At 42.5% G+C, this 27,805-nt stretch overlaps 1 protein-coding gene across 1 annotated transcript in view; it reads right to left on the bottom strand.

Annotated features, from left to right (window-relative positions):
- Positions 1-27,805, bottom strand: part of dner (delta/notch-like EGF repeat containing) — a 53,059-nt gene that overhangs the window by 6,421 nt on the left and 18,833 nt on the right. The window contains exons 2-8 of the mRNA XM_010873444.5: positions 25,376-25,711; positions 25,180-25,277; positions 22,316-22,479; positions 18,729-18,877; positions 17,817-17,970; positions 16,604-16,717; positions 1,493-1,723 (exon numbers count right to left, since the gene is read on the bottom strand). Of these exons, the coding sequence (XP_010871746.2) occupies positions 1,493-1,723; positions 16,604-16,717; positions 17,817-17,970; positions 18,729-18,877; positions 22,316-22,479; positions 25,180-25,277; positions 25,376-25,711 (1,246 nt within the window). The remainder of the gene's footprint in view (positions 1-1,492; positions 1,724-16,603; positions 16,718-17,816; positions 17,971-18,728; positions 18,878-22,315; positions 22,480-25,179; positions 25,278-25,375; positions 25,712-27,805) is intronic.

Genomic DNA, 27,805 nt, shown 5'->3' with positions numbered 1-27,805 from the left:
GACTGCAAAAAGTTGACCGAGATAACTCTGGAGGAGCAGTTTCAGCCCAAACCATCTCCCAAACACTTAACCAATAAAGGTGAAATGGTAAGAAGCTCAAGATCCTTGCTATGTTTACAGATGTTAAGTATTCAAAGAAAAGAACACCTTATCTACAGTCCAATGTGGTTTGATAATGTTTTTGTTTTTTGCTGCATCACATCCTGGGGCAGTAGAGTGGAGTTTGGAGCTTAAGAGTAGGCCAAGTTGCTAGTAGAGAAGTGCTGGGAGAACAACTTTTTTCTCCACTTTCAACTTTTTTGGAAGAAATGGGGGATTATTGAAATCTAGAGCAAGTGTGTAAATATTTAAATGGGTAAGATTTCAGACGTTTTAATAAAACGGGCAGGGACTGCTGTCCTAGCTTCAATCACTAGGTTGCCAGGATGCAAGAGTTTTGACTACCGTTGGGATGGGACCTCCAGGAGACCAGAGCTGGCAGAATGAGGCTTATTCCCAGCACCCAGCAAGCAAACCTGACTTGGTTCACAACTAAATCAAAACGAAATATATTGCAACTCACCATTCTTGAATCCTTGTTATCTCTGATGCTAGCTTGCCAAATAAAGAAGGGGCTTTAGTTAAGCTACTTGAACACTGCCTATTTACTTTCCCGACTTCAGTTTAAATTTGTCTTGCAGATTGACAAAAGCCCATCATCCAGGCACTGCTCTGTAGATTGTGTTAGGTTCTGAGGCACGTTTATTTGGTTACTGGTGAAGTTGTTTACATTACCATCTAATTAAAAGTCAATAGATTTCTAGGCCACGAAGGGAAACACTTACTGTAAGCAGACTGTTTCCTCTTCGCTTTTGTGACCTAGTTCTCATGTCAGTGCATTTAATCCCCCTCGATTTATCAACTTTCCTAAATACTGTGTGTCAGCCCCATTGTACTATTTACAACTGTACACCCATCATCTTCAGCATTGTTAAATGTTAATAAGTAAATCTGGTTTGCATAAGTTAAAGCAATTAGTTAGCAAATAGATCCAATTCTGAAATACAGCCTAATTATGACAATGATAGGCACATTTTCAATTGTGAAACTTTGTAAAAACCATGAGATCACGTGGGAGTTGTGAATAGATCAGAAACAAAAAGTTGAATCCAAATGTAATACATTTTAAACTCAGCCTGTAACCCAACAAAATGTGGAAAAAATCAAAGTGTTTTTATAGATTTCTGAAGGTGCCGTATGTGTCTACATTCATATCACCGGGGACTGTGGAATTGTGGGTAGTCAAAATGTCCACCTGTGATGCTGTGTATTGCATGTGGATGGTTAACCGTATGTCAACTACACACACGCATACATACACACACACACAGACATACATACACACACACACACACACACATACACACACACACAGACATACATACACCCACACACACACAGACATACGTACACACACAGACATACATATGTGCACAACCAGAGGATGGCTCACCTGGGACGCACAGACACCTGTAGCTGGTAGCCACACTGCGGCAGATCCCATGGGCACAGGGGTTGAGGGCGCAGAAGTCTACGAGCTGGGCACATGTCGGGCCGGTAAAACCAGCCGAACAGCTGCAGCCGAAGCCCAGGCCGGGACCCTGGGGGTAGCAGCTCCCGTTGTTGTGACATGGGCTTGAGGCGCACGGGTCCACCCTCTGTTCACACATAGCGCCCTGATACCCTGAGAGAGAAGAGAGGGAGAGACCGCAACACAGTGAGAAAGAACAAGACAGATATGCGATGGAGACGATCAGAGAGAGAGAAAGAGAGATGATAAGAGAGAATGACAGGGAGCAGAAAGACTGAGAATGCCTGAGAGAAAAATAGAAAGCCAGACACCCATACAGAAAGACAGAGACCCATACAGAAAAGCCAGAGACCCATACAGAAAAGCCAGAGACCCATACAGAAAAGCCAGAGACCCATACAGAAAGCCAGAGACCCATACAGAAAGTCAGAGACCCATACAGAAAAGCCAGAGACCCATACAGAAAGCCAGAGACCCATACAGAAAGCCAGAGACCCATACAGAAAGCCTGCGACTCTAGCAGATGATTCCTCCCTCCTCAGTGACAATTATATAATACGGTAAATGTCCATCAGTCCGGTTGATACAGAGTGCTCCTTAGTTCTGGATCAGTGAATCAATAGACACTGAAAGCCGATCTGCATTAGCTTGATGAAATACAAACAATGACGCAATCTGTATGCTTCTTTTTAAATACTGGCAGTATAACACATACAATAAATATACAGACGGGCCTGCAGTCTTAAGGCCACATGCTGTCAGCTTATGAGCATGGCAAAGACCCCCGAATAGTAGCAACAATAGCAGTATTTCAGGTCTGCTCTATTTAACAGTCAAATGAGCAGTCCAGTTGCACTGATGGGTACGATGGCTCCATTGTGTGTCAACATAATCCTATCAATCAAACAGTGGTTGAAATGTGTTTATTTTCCAGTGTGTCCCAGGCTATGTGTACTCACCCAGCCTAGTACCAATGTGGCCAGTATGTTCCAATCTCTTCCAGAAAGGAGCATGTCTTTAAAGACATGCCTTCTCACACAGTTTTAGTCGGGTTAGAAGAGAAAAAGTGCAGTGCTTTACGAGAGACACAGTCTAAAGCTGAAATCTAGGACACATTCAATACTTCTGGTGAGTGAGGGAAACATTATATCTAACACTCCAGCTGACAACATACTGTTAGGCTGATGCACATTGTTCTATTTCAAAAGATGTATGTTGCAATGTGTCATTCTTTTTTTTTTTGTCTTTCACAGATGGGTGAAGTGTGGCAGTTTTACAGACACATTCGAACAAACACACAAAGTTTTTATGAGGTTTTGAGAAATAACTTACCATAAAGTTATCTTTAAACTAAGGAAACAGTACAACTTAGCGTATTTATCCAGATATAATGCATTTCGGAGGGGATTTGGACCCCTTCAACTTTTTTTTTTTAATAGACTACATTAAAACATTTGAAAAAATAAATATCAGCAATCTACACTCACTTACCCACAATGACAAAGTGAAAACATTTTTAGGAAATGTGTCAATTTACGCAAAATATTAAACTGAAATTTTGGATGTACAGTAGTGTGAAGAAGTAAGTATATCCCCTGGAACGTTGTCTTTGTTTTACATATTTGGCCACAAACGTTCACTGGGCATTGATAAAGGTAACCCAATTTAACAAATCACCCAAAGAGTTTCACCTTCTTCATGCAATGAAAATAAACAGAAATGTAACTTCCTTCACACGGAGAAGGTTAGTACACCACTTTCTTTACCATCACATCAAATGGCTCAAACGAAAACCAGTAGAAAACCATTTGAGATAAACTTGGGATACCAACGTCGGACTTTGCTTGTCATCAACCCGGCATCTTACTGACTATTCCAGCGCTACCACGTGCGTAGTCAGCTTGATGGCCACTCCCCAGAAGTGACTCCCTCCCTGGCTCTGGCTCTCCCCCTTCTCCCCCTTTCTCACCTCCAACTGTAAACCTTTGATGCCTACGCCCCCTTTAACCTACCACTGTCCTCCTTCACAAACTAATAATGCAGTGGTTCCCAACCAGGGGTACTAGGACCCCTGGGGGTACTTGGCCTCTCCACAGGGGGTACTTGAAAACACTCATGACACCATAGACTTACTAGTGAAATTAACATGAGGGGGTACTTCAGGGGTACTGAAAGCAGTGCAAAAACATTTTGGGGGTACAGTAACTGAAAAAGGTTGGGAGACACTGTAATAATGGACACCAAACTTGACATCCTTCTCCTAACCTAAACCTAGCAACAGCCTGGTGATTTTCAGATTAACTGAACGGTGTCACCCTTCCTTTATCTCATTTGAATACGTTGCCTACAAATCAACCTACTCCGTGACCACTGTGCTTGTTCATCGTCCTCCCAGAACTAATAAATCATTCCTCTCTGACCAAGTAGAACTACATACCAGTGCTGTCACACTCTCCCGTAATTTACTCCTGCTTGAAATGAATTCTCACATGGACCCATCAAACTCTCCCTGATTTCATTACTGTTCAAGACTGTTTAAATATTACTCAACATGTCAATTTCCCCATCCACACAAAAGGTCACATGCTTGATTTTGTCTTAGGCTAAACATTACACATACAGTACCAGTCAGATGTTTGGACATACCTACTCATTTGAGGGTATTTCTTAAATTTTATTATTTTGCACATTGTAGAATAATACTGAATATATTAAAAACTATGAAATAACACTCATGGAATCATACAGTAATCAAAAAAGTGTACATTTAAAAATACATTTCATATTGTAGATTCTTCAAATACTCTTTAAAAGCATTAAGAAGCAAAGAAATTCCATAAATAATTTTTTAACAACTGAAATGAATTCTAGGGGCGATTACTTTACCTCATGAAGCTGCTTTAGAGAATGCCATAAAATCAATTTTGTCATTGAGGCAAAGAGGGCCTAAAGTAAAAATGTATTTTGATTTGTTTAATTCCAACTTTTGACTGGTACTGTATTTCCCCTAGTTTATCTGGAATATGATCCTCAGCTTTTCTTTCTCTTTGTGCACAGTCACACCCCACAACACCAATAAACGACCTTTTTCTGATACCATCTGCTCTGCCCTCCCCCTTGACCCTGGCCCCAATTCAAGTGAAGAACTAGCGAACAGATTCAGCACTATCTGTCTACCTCAACTCCCTGGCCCCACTCCAAACCAAGGCTGTTGTCTCCTCCGCCTGCTCCCCCTGATTTACACTTGAGCCCTGAAGAAAGCTGGCAATCCGGAACGCCTGAGTAATAAGTCAGGGTTCACCATCCACGCTTCAGTTTACATACTCCAACTCTCCACTTGTAGAGATGCTCTCAGTCCTTTTAAGTCCTCCTTCTGCCCTCAGTCCTGCTAAGTCCTCCTTCTGCCCTCAGTCCAGCTGATATAAAGAAATATTAACTACATTAATTTGCCTCAATTCGGCATTTGGCCATGATATCTTGTCCACATCAGGATTAATAACTTCACCACCCCTCTGATTCAGCTGCAGTTACATAAGGTGTTCCCCATGGCTCTGTTCTGGGCCCCTTACTCTTCATCATTTAGATTCTCCCCCTTTGTCCACCCTATTCATCCTGAACTCAACCCTATGCTTTGTCCACCCTAGTCATCCCAAACTCAACCCTATGCTTTGTCCACCCTATTCATCCTGAACTCAACCCTATGCTTTGTCCACCCTAGTCAACCTGAACTCAACCCTATGCTTCGAACAACACTTGAGATAGACTGTCAAAGGTTCACTCTTCCAAACTCTTAGCCAAACTAAAGTCTTCCCTCTCCCGTCCCACCACGGAAGCCCTAATACATGAACTGATGTCCTCTCGTCATGACTACTGCAATTCCATACTCTCCCGCATCAACTCATCATCCCTCCATCAGCTTCAAATGGTCCACAACTCCGCAGCCGGTCTTCTCAGCCACGTCAAGTCCTGGCAGCACAACACGCCTATCCTGCGCGAGCTCTCAACGCATTAATTACAAGGTCCTTCTGATCAGTGGCGTTTTTATATGTAAAAAATGTGTGGGGCACAAACCATTTCAAAATATAGGATACATACCAGTAAAGCTACAAAACTCCCTCTTGCTACATGTTTATTTAACACATCAACAAACACTTTTAATAACAGAGCGGCTTGATTCTACCATGTGTTGTAGTACACATACTGGAGAGAGAGAGATACCTTCTTGTGTAATTGCTCTCATCTCTCACACACATGTAAAATTACCACTGTCACATTTACAAATCAAAATTAGGAATACAACCAAGCTCAGAACAAATGTGCCTACAGGGCCATACGCGAACAGCAATGAGCTCAATACCACTGAAGGCCACAACGAAGAGGAAAGACAACTTTTTAGGAATACAGATTAATTATATGACAACAACCTTAATAGATAAGCATGGACACACTGACACTGATCACCATCTATATCAATCGATCCAACACAATGCTTTCACTCACCAAGCCTGAGGGCTCACTTGAAGAGAAAGGTGTCACGGCGGTTCTTCCTCTGGGCAAACTTTACGATGACTTTGGGAATTAAGTCATGTAGCTGCTGAATTGGCTGGCTTCAATGGACAACATGGCCAATGTGTGGAGTTGCAGCTGTCCCATAGTATTGGGAGTGAAGGTTTTTACCCTCTTCAAGGTGGAAAAGTTCCTCTCTGACTTCGGATGTCGTCATAGGTGTTATGATAATTTTCAGCAGAGTGATGGTCTCAGCAAAAGCCTCCTCAAGGTTGTTCTCATGGATGGATCTTAACAGAGACAGGGCCGTCGTACCAGTGTGAAGCTCAGTGTGGCGGTACAGAGTGGTCAGGTCAGACTTCAACTTTTCCTAGTTTCCTAGAGGCCATAGTTTCACCACACAGTCAAGCTCAGATGTAGGGAATGACAGGACAAATTGTGGGAAGAGCAGCTTGGCAGCGATCAGGTGGTCACTTTGTGAATACCTCTGCTCCACCTGGTAGATGACTGTGTCGCAAGCCTCCTTCATCACCGGCGCTGTGTTGGTTACTTGTCGGCCTGGCTCATCTGTTCCATCGTAAACAGTGGCAGCCCATTCATCAATCAATCAATCAAATTTATTTATAAAGCCCTTTTTACAACAGCAGTTGTAAAGTGCTTTTACAGAAACACCTGGCCTTAAACCCCAAGGAGCAAACAACAGTAGTGTTGAATTTCAGTGACTAGGAAAAACTCCCTAAGAAGGCCGAAATTTAGGAAGAAACCTAGAGAGGACCCAGGCTCAGATGGGTGACCAGTCCTCTTCGGGCTGTGCCGGGTGAGATATTAAGAGTCCAATTGGAATAATTTATAAATGTATCTGGGCTAAATCCAGAGTCTATTTAAATTTAGACTAGGTCAGAAGTATGACCAGGTGGACAAGGACAGGGACAGCAATGGGGCCCCCAAACCAGGTACTCTGCAGGTGTAGACCAGGACTTCATCTCCTCCTAAAATTTTAAACTGGAGGAGACTGAGAAAAGTTAGAAAGTGCATTCCTCATATCCCCCAGCACAATAATATAGCAGCATAACACCTTGGAACTGAGACGGGGGGTCCGGCGACACTGTGGCCCTACCCGGGGGAGGCCCCGGACAGGGCCCAACAGGCAGGAAATCAATCCACCCACATTGCCAGGCATCAACCAAAGGGACACCCACCAACCGCAACCCCCCTGAATGAGGGCAGAGTATTGCCAGCAGCATACAGCCCAATTGCACAAGTGCACAACAGAGAGTCAACAACAAGCCAGTGACTCTTCCCCCGAAAGGCATTGGAGGGAGGGCATCCCAGTGGCGATGAGAGCCCACCTGGCAAGACAGCAAGGGTGGACAATATCAACCCTACTGGTCACCTTCACGCCCCCGGGCCAGGATACACCTAATTATAAACCATGCTGTAGAGATGAGTTTTTAGTAGACACTTGAAAGTTTGCACTGAGTTTGCATTTCTAAGCTTAATTGGCTCTATGAGAAAAGGCCCTGCCGCCAGCTGTTTGTTTAGAAATTCTAGGTACAATTAAAAGGCCTGCATCTTGCGATGGTAGGTTACGTGTAGGTATGTATGGCTGGATCATTTCAGCAAGGTAAGTAGGAGCAAGTCCATGTATTGATTTATAGGTTAAGAGTAAAACCTTAAAATCAGCCCTAACCCTAACAAGCAGCCAGTGTAAGGACGCTAGGGCATAAGTAATGTGTTAAAAAAATGTTGTTCTAGTTAGGATTCTAGCAGCCGTGTGCAGCACTAATTGAAGTTTATTTATTAATTTGTCTGGATAACCAGAGAGAAGAGCATTGCAGTAATCTAGTCTAGAAGTAACTTAAGCATGGATTAATGTTTCTGCATCCGTTTTTGATAGAAAGTTTATTATTTTTGCAATGTTTCGAAGATGAAAATAAGCAACTCTTGAGACATATTTTATATGTTCTTCAAAGGAGAGGTCAGGGTCAAGGGTTAAGCCAAGGTTTCTTACAGTTTTTTGGGATACGACCATGCAGCTGTCAAGGTTCACAGTGAGATCTGCTAACAACGCTCTTTGTTTCTTGGGTCCTAAAACGAGCATTTCTGTTTTCCTTGAGTTTAAGAGCAAGAAATTCTCTGTCATCCACTTCCTAATATCTGAAACGCATGCTTCCAAAGTAGCTAATTTAGGGGCTTCTCCATGCTTCATTGAAATATATAACTGTCAGCATAACAGTGAAAGTTTACATTGTGATTTCGGATTACATCGCCCAGAGGGAGCATATATAGTGAGAACAATAATGGGCCCAGAACCGAGCCTTGAGGAACACCAAAGCATACCTTTGACTTGTCAGAGGATATGCCATCCACACTAACAAACTGATATCTTTCAGATAAATAAGATTTAAACCAGGCTAGAACATGTCCACGTAGCCCAATATGGGTTTCCAGTCTCTCTAAGAGAAGGGAGTGATCAATAGTGTCAAAAGCAGCACTAAGATCAAGAAGCAACAGGACGGATGCGGAACCTTTGTCTGAGGCCATTTTAAGTTATTTTTGAAGCTATTTTTAGTGAGTTTGGTACACATCCGGAGGAAAGGGAGCAATTTATTAGGTTCAGCATTGGCTGACCTAGCACAGGAAATAGCTCCTTAAGTAATTTGTCCACCCTAATAAATTGTAAGCCCATTGAGTCAATTATGGCTTCAAAGGCTTTTTGAAGAGGATCATTGGACTTTTCCATATGAATATTGAAATCGCCAAAAATTGCCATGACTACAAGGTTAGACAAGAATTCTGGAAACTCATTGAGGAACATTGTGTATGGCCCGGGGGGCCTATAAATAGTAGCTATGTAAAACGATTTATCGGCCTGGTTAACTTTCATGGGTAAAACTTCAAAAGAATGAAACTGAGTGATATGTTTGAGAGCAAATTTATATTTACTGTCATAAATATTAGCAACACCCCCTCCTTTTCGGGATGCACGAGGGATATGATCACTAGTATAACCAGGAGGAGAGGCCTCATTTAAGGCAATTAATTCATTAGGCCTTAGTCACGTTTCACATAAACCAATAACATCTAGTTTATGATCAGAGATTAATTCATTTACGGCAACTGCCTTTGGAGCAAGGGATCTAACATTTAGGAGTCCCATTTTAAATTGCAAGGTGATCCAGTGATTTTTATTTTTGACCGAGGTGGAGAAAGGCTTTATCTTAATAAGGTTGCTATTGTTAGGACTACCTTGTTTAACTTTTCTCAGCCTGGAACGAGTCACAGTGGCAATAGGTAAAGCTGTACTAACTACTCTGGCTATGCTATCGACAGACTCCACTATGCTAGCAGGATGGCAGAAAAGCCCTGTATAACTATAATGTATTATTATTAAAGAATGGAGGACGGGGGGCATTATGGCTTGGGGCTGCTTTGCTGACTCAGGGCCCAGCCAAACTGCCATCACTGAGTGAGCCATGAATTCCATATTGTACCAGAGAATTATTTAGGGGAATGTGAGGCAGTCTGTCTAAAGGCTGTAGCTGAACTGAAAATGGACCGTGCAACAGGTCAATGATCCAAAACATACAAGCAAATCGACTAACAGAATGCCTCAAAAATATGAAATGGAGGGTTACGGAAAGTCAAAGCCCAGATCCTATCAAATGCTGTGGTGGGACTTGAAGCGGGCCATGGCATGCAAGAAAATCCTCGAACATGACACAGCATATGTAGCATATAAGGTGGGAAATAATTATTTCAGTCAATGCAATAGACTGATAGTTACAAAGAAGTGCAACTTGAAGTTATTTACGTCAAAGGGGCTAACACCAGCAAATGAAGCTAGGGCTGGAAGTTCTTTTTCTGCACTCTGAAATGCATTTCAGTTAGTTTTATATTAATACATAATTGCAAATAATATTTTATTGTCAACTGTCAAAAATGTCCAAATATGTAATAAAAAATAAAAAGATATTTCCAGGGGGTCTACTTATTTTGTCACAAGACTGTACATAATTATTCACACTCTGTATTCAGTAGTTTCTAGAAGCACATTTGGCAGCAATCACAGCTTGAAGTCTTCTTGGCAATACCAGCATAACACACCTGGATTTCAGCAATTTCTTCCATTCTACAGTACCTTGTAGATCCCCTCACCCTCTGTCAGTCTGGATGGGGAGCTTAAATGAAATGTGATCCTCAGGTGTCCCCACAGATCTTCAATGAGGTTCAATCCTGGCTTGGGCTGGGCCACTTGAGGACATTGTAAGAATTCTATCAAAACCACTCCAGTGTTGCTTTGGCTGTGTTCTCCAGAACGTTCAAACCAGTCTCAGGTCCTATGCTTTATCCATGTATTTGACAGTAAAGAGGGATTTTGAAGTTGGCTTAACCGAACAGGATGGTTGACGGGCCCACATTGGCTGATGTAGTCATGTGTCGGACCTCATCAGTCATCATTGAGTCTGTTTTAAATTGTCATGGTTAGTGATTAGAAAACAGACCGTTGCTTTGTGTCAGCTGGGATAGATCTGTGGACATAAGCAATTTACGTTTGCCAGAAGTTCTGCATGTTTAGCTGCATGCAGTGCAGTGTTTCCATAGCGCAAGGGCATGGTGTTGAACCAAGCATTGTCTTGCTGCCTCAAGCTGCCGCCGCACTCTCTTTCTAATGGAATGCCTGTGGGTATAGAGTCTGAGGACAGCAGCCCAGTTGTGAGCGTGAGAGAGGAGGCAAGAACATTCTGCCATGGACTCGATTTAAAAAGCCAGCTGATGTGCCTATTCCAGTGACAAATTATCAGGTTTGAGTAACAGTCTTTCACTTTGTCATTTCTTTGTCATTGTTTGTGCGCTCAGTGAGTTGACCACGTATCACGACATCCTGCAGTGCCCCAGTTTTACATGAGCTAGCTAAGGCCTACAGTTTTGTCACAGGTACGACAAACAGGTTCACCTAACAGAAAGAGAACATTTGGGGGGTGGAGAACGTGCCCTTTCTCTCCGTACAAAGGGGGTGTAGCAGCAGTGTGTTTTAGCCTAGCATAGCATCACTCAGGTCCTGCAAGCCTGTTGGTGTAAAATCATCACTAAAAGAATTCATTAATCAGGTTCATGGTAACCAGGGAGACCAAGGATGGGACAGTGTGGAGAACATTCTGTCATCAAGTAAATTATTGCAACATGTACTTTTTAATTGTGTTCGTTAAATAAGCAAACCTTTATATATATATATATAAAAAAAAAACGATATCTACTGTATGTGTCAAATAACAATTGCACTCAAGCATGGACCCGTTCACGCACACACACACACACACACACACACACACAGTCCCCCCTAATAACGTGCAGTCATTTTCCCTTCTGCGCAACCATGGCAATGACCCTGATAGAAACATCCTGTGATGTTTCTCCTGAAAAGGAAGGAGGACAGAGGAGGGAGGGGAGTGTGAGGGGCACCTTGAGGATGGCTGAAATGGAGACAGTGATTGCAGATGCTGTGACGAAGACAAGGTAAGATTGGGACCTCATTTTATAGCCTTTGATCATTTTTCACAGTTTACAATATATTTTTTTTTTCAATTTACAATCAACCTTTCTTAAGTTACAATCTGTCTTTCTGAATGTGCAATACTTACTATATAACAAAACATATACAATGTATGAAGTTTCAGCTAATATTGGTGTCATTGCTTGCCCAGTAACACAACAAACCATTGCTTGCCTACTAATACACTACTAATACACTACTAATACACTACTAATACACTACTAGAGTGTCTACTAGCAAAGCAGTCCTCCAATGTCTCACATCTTCATTAAGAGCCACTCTTAACGCTGCATCATTGACTGATTGTAAGAAAACATACATTACATGTGCGATGTGAGTGTGTGTGTGTGTGCTTTGGTCTTGAGCAGGCTGTCAGGCAGAATGTCTGAGCGTCAGGACTACATCAAGCTCAATCTCATTTTCTCTGTCTCTCCTTCTCTCGAGTACTTTGGGAATTATTCATTTACAGTATCAATAACAACATCTTAAAAAAACAAGATTGTCAAAACAGGACCTTCTCATTCGGGGTCTTGGAAATATACAAAAGTGTTTTAATATTTGAGGTATTCAAAAACGTACCGCTGGCGTGTTGACTATACAAAGCCTTTCCTCAACACAGGAACCCAGGTTGTCTAGTGTGTTTACCCTTCACAATGGTAAAGATGGGCTCTAAGTTTACACATGGTCAAGACCTTCATAATGTTCTGTGGCCGTATTCACAAAACATTTTATCTCACCTCCCAAACAGCAGTAAATGTTCCTAGCTAAGAGTTTCCTCTTGAAACCTGTTCACAAAGCTGCTGAGAGCAAATTTTACTAAGGAATGGGGAGAAATCTTAAGTTAAAAGAAAGGGCGGGGTTGACCCCGTTGCTATGGGTGATGTCGTGTTCCACGAACAAGCTTACTTACTATGCCCACAGTGATGTAGAAGAATGTGTCATGTTGCGATATTGAAATAAAGATATTCAAAATAAAATGTAGGCTAAGTGGGCTAATTCTCCTGACAGATGAGATGTATGTAGTTCGTCTGTGCTGCATAGTAGCATTTTGCCTGTGGCCAAGTAGCATAGAGTTGTCACAAACTTGATGTCCAGTGTTATTGGGTTGGTTCTGTTTGTTGGTGAAGTGACAACATCCCTGACTAGCTCTACTATGATCATAATACCCGATTAATACACGATTAAGACGATACCTTGTTAAAAGCTCAGTATCATTAAAGCTACTTTTAGCCTTTAGATGTTTTGTGAATACAGCCCCTGATCTGGAACCATGTTTGTATAGTTGAGGGCTAGATTACATTGCATTTGGCATTATGCTTGTGATCTTATGCCAGGTTATGCAAAGCTGTGTTCATGACACACTTTAAAATTATTCCCAAGCCAAAAAACCTTCACCCTCTGTCTACAACTATTAAAATAGTACAGTGGCTCAGATATTAGGAAAGCTGCAGAAATGTGCCTTCAGCAGCAGAATTGGGTGAATATTAGCCGTGATGCTGCTATGCCTCTGCTATTGTTTTCATCTGCTGTTATCCATCACTTTGCTTCATGCACAGCGTGATAGAAATTTGAGCATCTGAGCTAAATACGCTTTGTTTGATTAATGTCTGTGTGGGCAGTTAGTTACACATCACTGGAAAAAGCTGATAAAAATGTGTGAGTGCACACGTATGATCCAGGTCTATGTGTATGTAAGGTCTGTGCCCCATGCACGTCACTCAACACCGGGAACCAGCGCACCTCCTAGACCTGAACCTTCTACTCCACCTGAACGCACCACTCTTCGTGCCTCACAATCACCTGAATTCTGATCACCTGTGTCACTAACCTGTTCCTTTGTCTTCTCCCAGTGTTTAGTTCATTCACTCCCAGCCTTCCAATGCTAGGATATCAATCAATCAATCAATCAAATGTATTTATAAAGCCCTTTTTACAACAGCAATTGTCACAAAGTGCTTTACAGAGACACCCGGCCTTAAACCCCAAGGAGAAAACAACAGTAGTATTGATTGTTTGTTCGCTGCAAAATTACTAAGCCTTTTTCAGAATTTCAAATGTTTGTGTACCGACCTGCTTCAGCCCGATCTACCTTTTACTCCGATTCCCAGCCTAATCCCTATCTGTACTTTTGCCTGTCCTTTGGACTTCAGTGTTTTTGACCTTCTGCCTGCCTGAGATTTGGAGACCTGCCCAGCCCTTTTTTACCCCAATCTGTATCTGTGCCTTCCTGTGTATAACTCAAACCTGTACTCCTGACCATGCTTCAGCTGTTCCCCTGTTATCAATTAAAAGCGGTGCACACCACAACTGGAACCACAACACCTGCCTCCGTCTGGTATCGTTACAGTGTACACATGCAGACCTGATATAAAACCTGGTTTTGGCTAAAACTTACAACTGGGCGTGGTGTTACAATTGGGGTAACTTTTAGGTTTAGGGATTAATGGTTAGGTTCAGGGATTAATGTTTAGGTTCAGGGATTAATGGTTAGGTTGAGGGATTAATGTTTAGGTTCAGGGATTAATGGTTAAGTTCAGGGATTAATGTTTAGGTTCAGGGATTAATGGTTAGGTTGAGGGATTAATGTTTAGGTTGAGGGATTAATGGTTAGGTTGAGGGAATAATGGTTAGGTTTAGGGTTAGGCGTAGTTTCAGTTCAGGCATAAGGGTTAGGTTATTGGGGTTAAGGTTAGGGGAAAGGTTAGGTTTAGGACTAGTAGATTGGGAACATGCATTTCTATGCATTTAGGCTAGGGTTAGACCAGAGTGGGCACATTTACTATTTATAGAAAGAAAATGTAATGCAAAGACATTGAACTTTAAATTTGTATTCAGTATGTTCCATCAGTATGTAACCTATCAACAGAAAGGCACTGAACTTCATATTTGTATTCAGTTTGTTTATTCAGTATTTAATGTTATGTGCAAAAGTACCTTTTATGTGCAATACGTAGTCGATAGAAACCCGCTGCTGGTGAGAAAATATTAGGTAAATTATCTAGTCCAAAAGGAAAAAGGCAATAGTTAAAGTAACAACAATACAAGGGCCAATACAAGAAGCTATTTGCCCTTAAACCCAGTAGAAAGGTTCCAAACAAAGATATTAACTAACAAGCCTGTTAAAGAAGTGCCATTCTCTTTCACAAACACACATATACAATACATACACTCACCTAAAGGATTATTAGGAACACCTGTTCAATTTCTCATTAATGCAATTATCTAATCAACCAATCACATGGCAGTTGCTTCAATGCATTTAGGGGTGTGGTCCTGGTCAAGACAATCTCCTGAACTCCAAACTGAATGTCAGAATGGGAAGGAAAGGTGATTTAAGCAATTTTGAGCGTGGCATGGTTGTTGGTGCCAGACGGGCCGGTCTGAGTATTTCACAATCTGCATGTGTTACTGGGATTTTCACGCACAACCATTTCTAGGGTTTACAAAGAATGGTGTGAAAAGAGAAAATCATCCAGTATGCGGCAGTGCCTTGTTGATGCTAGAGGTCAGAGGAGAATGGGCCGAGTGATTCAAGCTGATTGAAGAGCAACTTTGACTGAAATAACCACTCGTTACAACCGAGGTATGCAGCAAAGTATTTGTGAAGCCACAACATGCACAACCTTGAGGCGGATGGGCTACAACAGCAGAAGACCCCACCGGGTACCACTCATCTCCACTACAAATAGGAAAAAGAGGCTACAATTTGCACGAGCCAAAATTGGACAGTTGAAGACTGGACAAATGTTGCCTGGTCTGATGAGTCTCGATTTCTGTTGAGACATTCAGATGGTAGAGTCAGAATTTGGCGTAAACAGAATGAGAACATGGATCCATCATGGTGGTGGTGGTGGTGTAATGGTGTGGGGGATGTTTTCTTGGCACACTTTAGGCCCCTTAGTGCCAATTGGGCATCGTTTAAATGCCACGGCCTACCTGAGCATTGTTTCTGACCATGTCCATCCCTTTATGACCACCATGTACCCATCCTCTGATGGCTACTTCCAGCAGGATAAGGCACCATGTCACAAAGCTTGAATCATTTCAAATTGGTTTCTTGAACATGACAATGAGTTCAATGTACTGAATTGGTGTTCCTAATAATCCTTTAGGTGAGTGTATACTTAACTCACTCAGACTTGCCAATGTCTACACACATACACACACAGACAATACTTGCACAAATCAAAAAAGTGCTGAAGCAGTCTCCTTCTCATTGTTGCACCATAACCTATTTTTCTGTGAGAAAACTGCTGTGGATGAGTATGTTGGCTGTTGCTAGTGCATACGCAACAGTATAAATCTGATCATTTCTTATCAGACTTGCATTGTTAGCAAGACTCAGCGTCCACTGGGAAATGTACTTGGAATTAAGAACATTATTATGACCGGTTTCTACGTTAATTTCAGTTGCTTCATTGATGTGTTTAATTACAGGTTGGATTTGCATAGGAGTGTTGCGTGCTCGTGTGCTTGTTTGTGTGTGAAAGATCGAGATAATAAGCCTGGAATGCCGTGCCCTTATTTAGGAGTAGTGTGATTTGGCAGACGTTTTCACATGCTAGCATATATTTCCCATGGGGGGCTGAGAGCAGGTCATGGGGCCAGGAGGACTAATTATAGAAGTGGAGGAAGATTTAAATGAAGCCACAGGCTGGCACAGATAAACACCAAGTACACGCAGAAAGGAATGGCAGCCGAACCAGAACACACACACACACAACGACACACACACACACACACACACACACACACAACGAGACACACACACACAAAGAGACACACACACGCATGCACACAGAACCAAACCCTTTGTGTACACAAAGTACGCAAAAGTACACACACAAAAACACATAAACAGGATCAGCTAATAATAAATTGAAAATAGCATTGATGAACAATGTGATATTGTGCCGGACATCCTTGCTGTAGATCTCTGCATGCTATGGGCAGGGGTGTGATATTGTATGTACCCTCAGGGCAGTAGCACCTGGGTCCGGCCAAGCTGCTGGAGCAGGTAGCGCCGTTTCTGCAGGGTTGCGACAGGCAATGGTCCACGAGCAACTGGCAAAGGTCACCCTCGTACCCTGGAGTACACAGACAAAACACAGTCACATAGCGTCAAACACATCTGAAGCAAAAGGAGCCCAACACACAGTTCTGCACTGATATATTGCAGGGTACAACTATACTATCAGTATAACTACACACACGGAATACACACAAACACACACGCCTCACAGATGCCTCCCTGTGTCTCACACTTTCCTGTTAGTGTCCATCCTCATTAACGCATCAGGTCAACTCAAATCAAAACACTCAGTCTCCCAAAGAGCACGTTGATAAGCCCTGCATTTAGCTAATTACCAGCAGCCATACTACCCATCTAACCAATTAGCATCAACCATGTTGTGTCTCCACAGCACTCTTGACGTGAACTTACTGCCCCCTCAGACTGTCAGACGTTCCACCACACTCTTCTAATCACCCTTCTCTAATATGGTGTGGCTGGCCATCATCCACAGCTCTACCCCTCTGCCTCCACAACATGTTAATTAACCTCCCTCTGGCAGAGAAACGATACCTTCACCAAGTCTGGCTCCAAATATAGTACACACATTGACAGGATCAAACTCCTCTCCCCGCGGAACCCCGATTTGACTCGTGTGTTAATATTGAAATGTTATCGGCTACACCCCACTGGATGTATTGTAGATCATCAATCTGTGTCTGAATGACAGGAAGTGACATTTAATTCCGCTCAGACGCAGTTTCCTCCATACGTATGCCCAGAGGCATGTCCATACCGTGACACGACCCCGACCATGCTTCACAGATGAGGTGATATGCATCAGATATTTTCCACACTTGCCTTTTACGATCTCTTTCATGAGGATTTACCGTCGCCTCTCCATCTCATCTGTCCGTTAGATTCTGTTCCAGAACTGTGCTGGCTGATCTCTATATGCTTTTTAGAAAATTCTAATCTGCCCCTTTCTGTTTTTGGTGTTGACCAGAGATTTGCCTTTTGCAGTGTAAGCCTTTGTAATTCTGCTTCTGATGTCTTGTGACACTTTTACCCCAGCATTGTGTAGATTGTTGTGGATTTCCTTGTGACACTTTTACCCCAGCATTGGATAGGTTGGATTTCACTTATATATATTATCACTCACACACAGCAGTTACCTGGAGGGCAGATACAGGTGAAGTTCCGTCCCTCACCGCCCTGCCTCAGGTCACTACAGATGGCGTAGTTCTGGCAAGGCCTCAGGTGGCAGGCATCAAACTCCTCACAGAAGATCCCAGAGTAACCCTCCTCACACTCACAGAAGAATGTGCTCTGGAGGGTAGAATCATCACAGACTCACTGTCTCATGCCAAACAACTTAAAACTTGAGCCAGGAGTTCTTCCTGACGACAAGACCGGACCAGGATGAACTAATGGTCCTAGATGATGACATGAGAATGAGTGGGCATAGAACATTGTGGAAGAAGCCCTTTATAACTGGGGAGGTTCCGGTTACTGGGGTTGCATTGCGGCTTTGGTGGGGCACAACATCAGACTCTAACACTACCTGTGGGAGGAGAAACGTCAGCACAGCCTTCTCTCCTCCCTCTGTCCTCGTCTCCATCTCCCCTCACCTTCTCCTTCACCTTTTCTCTCTTCTCTTCTACCCTTCTCTTCTTTACTCTCTTCTCTCACTCCTTTCCACTTCTCTTCTCTCATTTTCCTCCCCTTCTTTATCATTTTCTCCCCTTCTCTCTTCTCCATCTCCGTTTCCTCTTTTCTCTATCTCTCCTCACCTTCTCCTCTCTTCTCCCTTGCTCTCTTTTTCTCTTACCCATCTGCTCCCTCACTCTGCTCATGTGTTCCTCTCTGTAATAGTGATCAGTGTAAGGTCCCTGGAGAGACAGGAAGCCCCTGAGAGTAGTAGGAACTGATGCAGGACTTTTAAGGCATACCATTTCCACAATACATGTATGCCTTTCTCCTTCCCTGTGACAATAAGGAATGATGTTGATTAAACATGGTTCACAAAATATACCCCCAAATCCATGAACTGATTCACAACCCCCCCCACCCCCCCGACGTCTTACCACAGAGGGTTGGGTGATGCACTTTCCCTTCCCAGAGCATTGTGGGTCGCTGAAGCGACTGCCAGGCTCGACACAGCTGCTGGCCTTCACTGTCAAGTTGAGACGCAGTGTGACTTCGGAGACGGTCGGGGAGCCCAGACGCAGCACACCTACAAGAGAGGACAAAGGGACAGTCCTGAGTCAAATTCCTGGTATGTGGAGTCATTGGCACTGCATTGTTCTTCAGCCAATCAGGAGTCAATTAAAGCCTGTTCCATTTGCACATTAGCGATTTAATCATCACAAATATGTTTCTTTTTCACAACATGAGCTAACAAAGGGCCAGACAGTTAGACACACCCCCAGAGTTTGAATGACATGGCGACATTCCAGACAGTTAGACACACCCCCCAGAGTTTGAATGGCACGTGACATTCCAGTGGGAGATCTGTAGTGTGCATATGTTAGTTTGTATAGGTCTAACAGTAAACACATGTAATTTAACTTTAAGAAGTATATCCCTTTATTGTGGCATAAGCACAGCCTGTCATTATATCTTCAACTTTGTCATACAATTCACTTCAAAGTCAGCTAAATGTGCATATCTACTATATACAGTTGTGCTCACCCTTGAATGTTTGGCCTTGTTACAGACACACAAGGTGACACACACAGGTGAAAATGGTCATTAAAGGTGAATTTTTCCACACCTGTGGCTTTTTAAATTGCAATTAGTGTCTGTGTATAATATTCAATGAGTTTGTTAGCTTTCATGTAGATGTACTGAGCAGGCTAGATACTGAGCCATGGGGAGCAGAAAATAACTGTCAAAAGACCTGCGTAACAAGGTAATGGAACTTAATGGAAAAGGATATAAAAAGATATCCAAAGCTTTGAAAATGTCAGTCTGTACTATTCAATCACTTATTAAGAAGTGAAAAATATGGGGATCTCTTGATACCAAGCCAAGGTCAGGTAGACCAAGAAAGATTTTAGCCAAAACTGCCAGTATTCTTTTTCAGGATACCAAGAAAAGCCCACAGGTGACCTCAAGAGAAATACAGGCTTCTCTGGAAAAAGAGGGTGTGGTTGTTTCAAGGATCACAATACGATGATACTTGAAAAAAAAATGAGCTACATGGTTGAGTTGCCAGAAAGAAGCCTTTACTGCGCCAATGCCACAAAAAAGCTTGGTTACAATTGCAAAACGTGCGGTTCATGCAAGACAACCAAAGGCTTTGCATGACCTAAAGGCATTTTACCAAGACAAATGGGCAACTATAACACCTGCAAGAATCCGGGGCCTCATAGACAACTATTACAAAAGACTGCACGCTGTCATTGATGCTAAAGGGGGCAATACACAGTATTAAGAACTAAGGGTATGCAGACTTTTGAACAGGGGTCAGTTCATTATTTTCTTTGTTGCCATGCTTTAACAGGTTTGAGTGCCAAGTTCGGTCTTAAAACCATGTCGATACTGCAAGTTCATTTGTCTGGCGCATTACACACACAAAGGCATTTCAAACCTTACAAACGCATGAACAACAGAAATAAGAGAGAAAATGCAGAATAAAGTGAAATAAATAATACAATAATAGCCTACGGTGGTGATACAATATTTAATATTGTGGTACGCTTGTACGTGTTATTCATCATTCTTTTATTTTATATTGTGGTTGTTGTTACTGAGGCTGTAACAATTGTTGTTTTGTGTGATAATGATGGTCTTATTGTGAAGCAAGCATGATCTTATTTTGTGACGTTGGTTCACACGGTCTCCGACCAGTCGTGTGTTTGATCGCAAGGATACGACAAAGATAATATTGATGAATACAGCTCTGTCTGTGAAATGATCGTACGGTCATTTTAAGATCAAATTTGATCATATGCACATTTCATGAATGAGGGCCACTGTCCTTGATGAAAGTCAAAATCAGAAAAGTTGCCACACTTTTACCACAGGGGTGTCCAAACTATTCCATTAAAGGCTGTGTGTCTGCAGGTTTCCACTCTCTCCTTGTACTTGATTGACTAATTAGGTTACTAATTGGTTCGTTTCTACCGTCACCTGGTTGTTTAGGTGTGAACTGGGAATCAATTTTTAGGAAAAACCAAAAACCCTCAGACACTCTACCCTCTGTGGAACCGGTTTGGACACCCCTGATTTACCGGAATGACCAGAGCAAATAAAATGTGTTTTCTCAATTTAGTATCTAGTCATATCCTGAAGGCTCTGTCGTGAGTCTGAATGATTATTCCATTCAGTCGAAGCCTGTGGCTGGCTCACACCAATTCTGTTGTTAGTAGGGTCAGATGCGAACAAACGTTGTTTCAAATCTAACTTCACATCAAATGTAACTAATTCAGCAGATGACCTTATCCAGAGGGGCTTAACAGTAGTGGCCTCTTGTATTGACTGAGTTCAGAACCTTGACCCTGTAAGTCCCATGCTATGCTAACTGAGCTACTGTACATGGGATCAAAGAGATTTTACCCAAACATTTTGTTTTGCTACTCAATGTGGTTTATCATGAAAACTTGACTGCAGATGTTAGACTAATCAACAAAACACATTAGTAAATCTTTTTTTTTTAGGACCGAGCTGATATCTGGTCCTGGAGAGTATGCGTACACCCACACACACAGAAATACACACGCACACAGAAAACACACACCTCCAGGGCAGAGTGGTAAATGACTTACTCTCCCTTCCTTACTCTTTTATTCTCTCGTCTCTTTTATTCTCTCTACTTTTCTTCAGACCTTTTTTAATCTTTCCTCTGTATCTACCCGTATCCCTTTCATCTTCCCCTCATTCTCTTTACCCTCCACCCCCCCCCCCCCCCCCCCACACACACACACACAAAATTCATCTGCTAAGACACAGCCTTTTGGCTCTGACGCAGAGTGTCTGTACACAGCTGAAGGTCAGTGTGCAGACAGGCTGAAACGGAAAACACAGCAGCGTTGGTATGGGGACCACGCACAGGGGTCAGGTAGAAAGTCACACTAAAAGGGCAAAATACCAATTAGCATGTCACACCGCCGGGAATCCATCCAACCTTCAGACCCACGTTACTGTAACGTTCCAAACACCGAATGCCAAAGAAAACGAATCCACAGAAAACGTAACAGCATGCCAGAGCCAATGAGGCAATGTGCAGCAACATGCAAAGGAGACATTATTACACTGTTTTATGGATGTTGCATTTCTGTTGGAAATTTCATGGAAATTACTTATCCAGACTCAGAACACTTAATGTTTATTTCAGATATATGACAAAAGACCACTCAAGTGCAGCATCTTGTGAACAGTATTGCAGGGGTAAAAAAAAGAATGGGTCACAGGTCAAAGTAAAACAGAAAGGAAATCTCCCAATGTTATAATTAAATAAGAAGGTGGAAAAACACAATATACGCATTATACAGATACTGTCAATGGATTATTTTTTTCAATGTCAACTAAACAAAATCTTTTAAACCAAGGACACGGGTACACATCCTTAAGACTTGTGTCTCGGGTTCCCGTGGACTTGACAGAAGTACCTTCCTCCATCATGTGTTCTAGCTGTGGCGTTGCAGCTGTGGAAGTACTTGTGACTTACTGATGAAGTAGTTGTGTCCCAGGGTGAGGGAGTGGTCAGGGATCACCAGCCCATTGGAGGCCTGCTGGAAACACAGGATGGTCCCATCCACCACGGAGGCCTGCTGGAAACTGTCCTCTCCAACACGCCAAAGTACTGGAGCACCGCTTACGTTCACCAACACCCTGAAATCAGACGACGGGTGAGAGAGAAGGGGGGTGGGGGGGGACAGATTAATGTGTTAAGTATTCACGTTTAACTCTTACCTGGTCTCAAATCCTTGAAAGGCAATGATTAACTCCTGGGATTAAAGCGTGGGACCCATAAAAAGCACAAAATGCTGGGTACCTTTCCTGGTGATGCTCTGCCAGGCTCATACTGAACCAGTGCAGGACTGGCAGACACAGCTAATACGTTTTTTAATAGATTCCTGGGTAAGTCTCTAAAAGCTTGGCAAACGTGTTTTGTGTAATTTTTACCCATTTTTCATTAGGCTTGGTCAAGATGTTGGGAATCTTTCCTGCACAGCCATTTTCATGTCTTACCATTTGAATGTCAAAGCTGTAACTCGACCTCTCCATGATGTCATTGGTGAACACCCAGTGTAGATGGACCATTATAAGGTGCCAGTTATTGTCCTGCTGAGAGGTGAATTCCTCTCCAAGTGTCTGGTGTGGAGAAAACTGAAGCAGGTTTCCCTCTAGGATTTTGCCTATTTGATTTTGTTTGACAATCTCCTTAGTCTTTGTCAATGTCAGGCATACCTGTGCCATGATGCAGCCATTACCATGCCGGAAAATACTGAGGCACTTACACAGTAATGGGTTTGGATATTATTTAACATATTTTTTCATTTTTTGTTGCAGTATAACAGTATGTTAATGGCTTGTTGCATAGGATGCATCATTTTTATATTTGTTTCTTTTTTCGTTCTGTATATTTACGTCCTTCTTTTCACTGTGTAATTATTAGGGAGATACTTCTGTTTTTCTTCTGTGTTTTAAAACCCTAACTGGTCTCATGGTGACACCCCTAAGCTGTGTCCTCCCAGTCCTGAAGCTGATTATTGTATCTTAGAAGTGTTTCGTGAATTAATTAATCACCAACAGCAAAAGAAAAAACTGTTGACCATGTTTAAAGATACAATTCCAGTGTTGTTACCAATCCACCCGTCTACCAATCTACCCGTCTACCAATCTACCCGTCTACCAATCTACCCGTCTACCAATCCACCCGTCTACCAATCCACCCGTCTACCAATCTACCCGTCTACCAATCCACCCGTCTACCAATCCACCCATCTACCAATCTACCCGTCTACCAATCTACCCGTCTACCAATCCACCCGTCTACCAATCCACCCGTCTTCATGAGGCTTCAAAAAAACTCCCTTTGTCTTTGACTGAGGGACATTACTCATGTTCTACGTACACGAGACAGAGGAATGGGTAGCGAGTTAGAAGCAATGTGAATCCCTATTATTTTACATAGAATAATGTATTAAATTATTCATTACTCATTATTATTCATTACACAAAATTTCACTCAACAACAAATAAAATGGCCTAACACCTCCTCAGAAATGACTCTGTTTGAGGAAGTAACTAGGGCTTCACAATGATGGTGAGTCTTGGAAAGAGTGGATTCTCCTCCTAGAAGGGCCACTGGGACATGTACATATTAGAGAAACACAATATTAAAGGGAACTTCTTTTAATAGGACAGGATTTTATTATCATCCAGGTCAAAGTTCCCCCCAAACAGGCTGAAGTTCCAGTGATTTCTTTTATAAACTTGCAAACTTTACATACCAAAAAAAGACATCATAATTGTTACAACATAATTGAGTGTTACTTCAAATATATTTATTAGAGATTATTATAATTTTTTAAAATCATCATAGACAACCATCTCAGAAATGTATTGCAGTATTTGACAAATGTATGTTTTGCAAAAGAACATTTGTAATGAAGCATCTTCATTCCTGGACTTCTCCTGGACTATCATCAAGGAGAGGTGAGTTACTGAGTTAGGTAGACGAAAGGATGAAATGGAAGAGGGGATTTGGAGCATGCAGTAAAGTGAGAACGAGGACTATACACACACACACACACACACACACACAGTGAAACATAGGACTACACGCACACACACACACACACACACAAGTTTGTATATCTACCCTCATGGGGACCAGAAAATATAAATTGCATGCTCCCTTAACCTAATCTAAACCCTAAACCTAACCCTTACCCTAACACATAACCCTAACCTAACCCTAATCTAACCCTAAACCTAACCCTAACCTTAACCTCAATAAAGTTAACCAGCAAAAGGTCCCATTGAGTCAAATGTTTTCTGGTTTTACTATACTCATTGGGACATTTGGTCCCCATGAGTTTAGTAAGACCTAAAACACACACACACAGTGAGACAGAGGACTGTATACACACACACACACAGAGTGAGACAGAGGACTGTATACACACACACACAGTGAGACAGAGGACTGTATACACACACACACACAGTGAGACAGAGGACTGTAAACACACACACACAGTGAGACAGAGGACTGTATACACACACACACACACAGTGAGACAGAGGACTGTACACACACACACACACAGTGAGACAGACTATACACACACACACAGTGAAACAGAGGACTATACACACACACACACAGTGAGACAGAGGACTATACACACACACACACACACACACAGTGAGACAGAGGACTATACACACACACACACACACAGTGAGACAGACTATACACACACACACACAGTGAGACAGAGGACTATACACACACACACACACACACACACAGTGAGACAGAGGACTATACACACACACACACAGATGTCAGGCTCTTACTTGATGGCAGTCTCCTCAGGCACCTCTAATGATAAGGTCAGAGTTCCAGAGGTCAGCTCACACAGTTCAGGACTCTCACAGCGCAGTCCCTCTGTCACCTGCAAATGGAATACACACACACACATATATAGGAATACAAAAACACACAGGAACACCAAGGAGATAATTCTCTGTGCTGTGTGTGCTCATCATTAACCTGTTCTTTCTCCCACGGCACCGCCAGGAGCCTCTGTCCGGCCTTGGGCTGCCACGGCTGCAGTGTGGGAGGGGCCAGCGTGGTGGAGGGCACCGCGGTTGACGTGGGCGGCTGAGTGGCGGTTGTGGGCGTGGCCGGGGTGGCCTGTTGGGGGGCGGGGAGTTTGGCGGGTTCCCAGCTGGAGAGAGGCAACTGGTCCGAGGCTCCCAACGTGGCGCGCTCACACCTCTCCCCGTCGTAGCCCTCGGCACACTCGCAGGTGTACGCCTCGCCCTCGCCGCTGCCGCTGCAGTTGCCATGGAGACAGGGGCTGCTGGCACAGGGGTCTGTGAAGAACTGTTAACACAGCAGAGGAGAGGAAGAGTGACTGTAGACGCCCTGGAAAACGGAGAGGCCACTTCAGACTCAACATTTGTTACTGTATATTACCATGGCTGTGCCTTAGAGAACTCTCCTCTTATTTACACCTACCTCTTTATTAACTTTGAAATGGCTTTTTCTGCTAAGGATGCAAAGCCAGGAGTAGCAGAGAGTTATACATTTTGAGGAGGTTTTATAGGTGCTTTGAGTCCAAGTAAAAGGGGCTCGGTCCAAAACTTTACCGCATAAAGTGTAGATCTATCCTAGCCTTAAATCTTAGCTATTCAGCTTTTAACTCAAGAAAGCCTGTTACTATATTGTCACTACATACGAGAATATATGGAAAGGTTAAACAATAGATACAGTAATACACACATACAAACAAATATACTTAGAAACATACAACTACATATATATAAACATGTACAATTGTACCAGTGAACATGAAGTGTGAACTGTTGTTTCCAACCAGACAATCCCAGAACCATAATAATTAGCTGTATCTGCCACACCAGCCAAAAAATGGGACTGTAACAAAACTAAGCCCTGCAACACAAAGTCATGAACTGACTTCAGTGTTTGACGTTCAAATTGTATTGTATTGTAATAAGCCCTAAATATAAACGTTGTTAACAAGTGTGTGTGATCAACACTAAACTATGCCATACTCTCTCTTTCAATACGGCCAAGTTAAATGTAGGTATTAGGCTAAAGGAGGTATCCTAATCTGCTCCCATCTTGGGATTCTGCTTGCCTCTGTCTTTGAAAAGAGATGATTGCATGTCTTAGTGAAGCTGATGGAAAGGTAATGTTTAGGACACACGTGTGTGTGTGTGTGTGTGCAGTACATACACTACTTAACTATATAAAACAAATAGAGTGACTCCAAAAGTATTTAGACCAGGACAAATGTTTGTTTTTTCAGTCTCTGTATACCAGCCCTTTAGATGGAAATATGTAATTGTAATAGTAATTGTAATGGTAATTGTAATGGTAATTATAATATTACAATGACTTTTAGGGTTGAAGTGCAGACTGGCAGTTTTAATTTAAGGGTAAATAGTTTCCCTTTGTGGAATCATGGTACAAGATTTTGTAATTTTACTCAACGTGTTGTTCATATTCAGTTCACTTTGAGTAAATCATTTTGTCTTTCTGAAGTCCAGCCAAATTATAATGTAAGGTTAATTAAGCAACTGGATACGGTTTTACAGTGTCGTCTGCTCTATCATTGCACTTAAACGGTGGCTTTTAACTGCCCGTCAACTATGTCTACAATGCTCAAGCTAACTACGTACTTAACAGTAATGCCTGTTCATCATTGCATCTAACAGCTGGTTTTTCAGTCATGTATTTAGGTGTGTATCCTAGCTGGACAAATGTTTAAAGCAGGCTGTGAATCTGTTGGAACTTAAAGTTTACATTTCTGTGTGTTTGTGTGTGTGTCCCCATTTTGAAAAAGAAAGATTTTGGCTTAACTAAAGTTTGTGTGTGTGTGTGTGCGCGTGTGTGTGTGTGTGTGGTCATTCGGTATGCATTGCATGTCTGAGGGTGGGGAAGAGCGTCATTCTCTCCATGGGACTGACTCCCACCTCATTACCATTCAACTCTCTCAAGTGTTTACTCATGCCAGTGACAACTACTGCCCTACAGTAGGACCACAGAGGCCCAAAAGCATGTTGGATCATTCAGCTCTAAGACGGCCCAAATATAGGCTGTCCATAACCAGACAACTTGGTCCGGGGGCCATACATTAATGTCCCGGTCTGCATGCAACCAGATATTTTACATGCAGAGTGACGTTCCAGAACATCTCTAGATGCTAAATTATCTTGCTTTCCATTTCTGCTCTAGGGACCTGGATCCTGGCATCGGTAACAGCTGAATGTTTCAGTGTGCCGCAGATGTGGCAAACAAACTGTTCAGTTGGTGCCATTTCTCCATCGTAATTTTTCTTGTGTTGATCAGTGCCAAAAATGTCTAATTAAATGGATTTTGATTTCATGTCGTAACACAACAAAATGTGAGAAGGTCCCAGGGGAGTGAAAACCTTTGAGAGCCGTTATATAA

This window comes from Esox lucius, chromosome 1 (assembly GCF_011004845.1).
Source record: "Esox lucius isolate fEsoLuc1 chromosome 1, fEsoLuc1.pri, whole genome shotgun sequence".
Classification (NCBI taxonomy): domain Eukaryota; kingdom Metazoa; phylum Chordata; class Actinopteri; order Esociformes; family Esocidae; genus Esox; species Esox lucius.
This window is presented reverse-complemented; position numbering and strand designations above follow the sequence as displayed.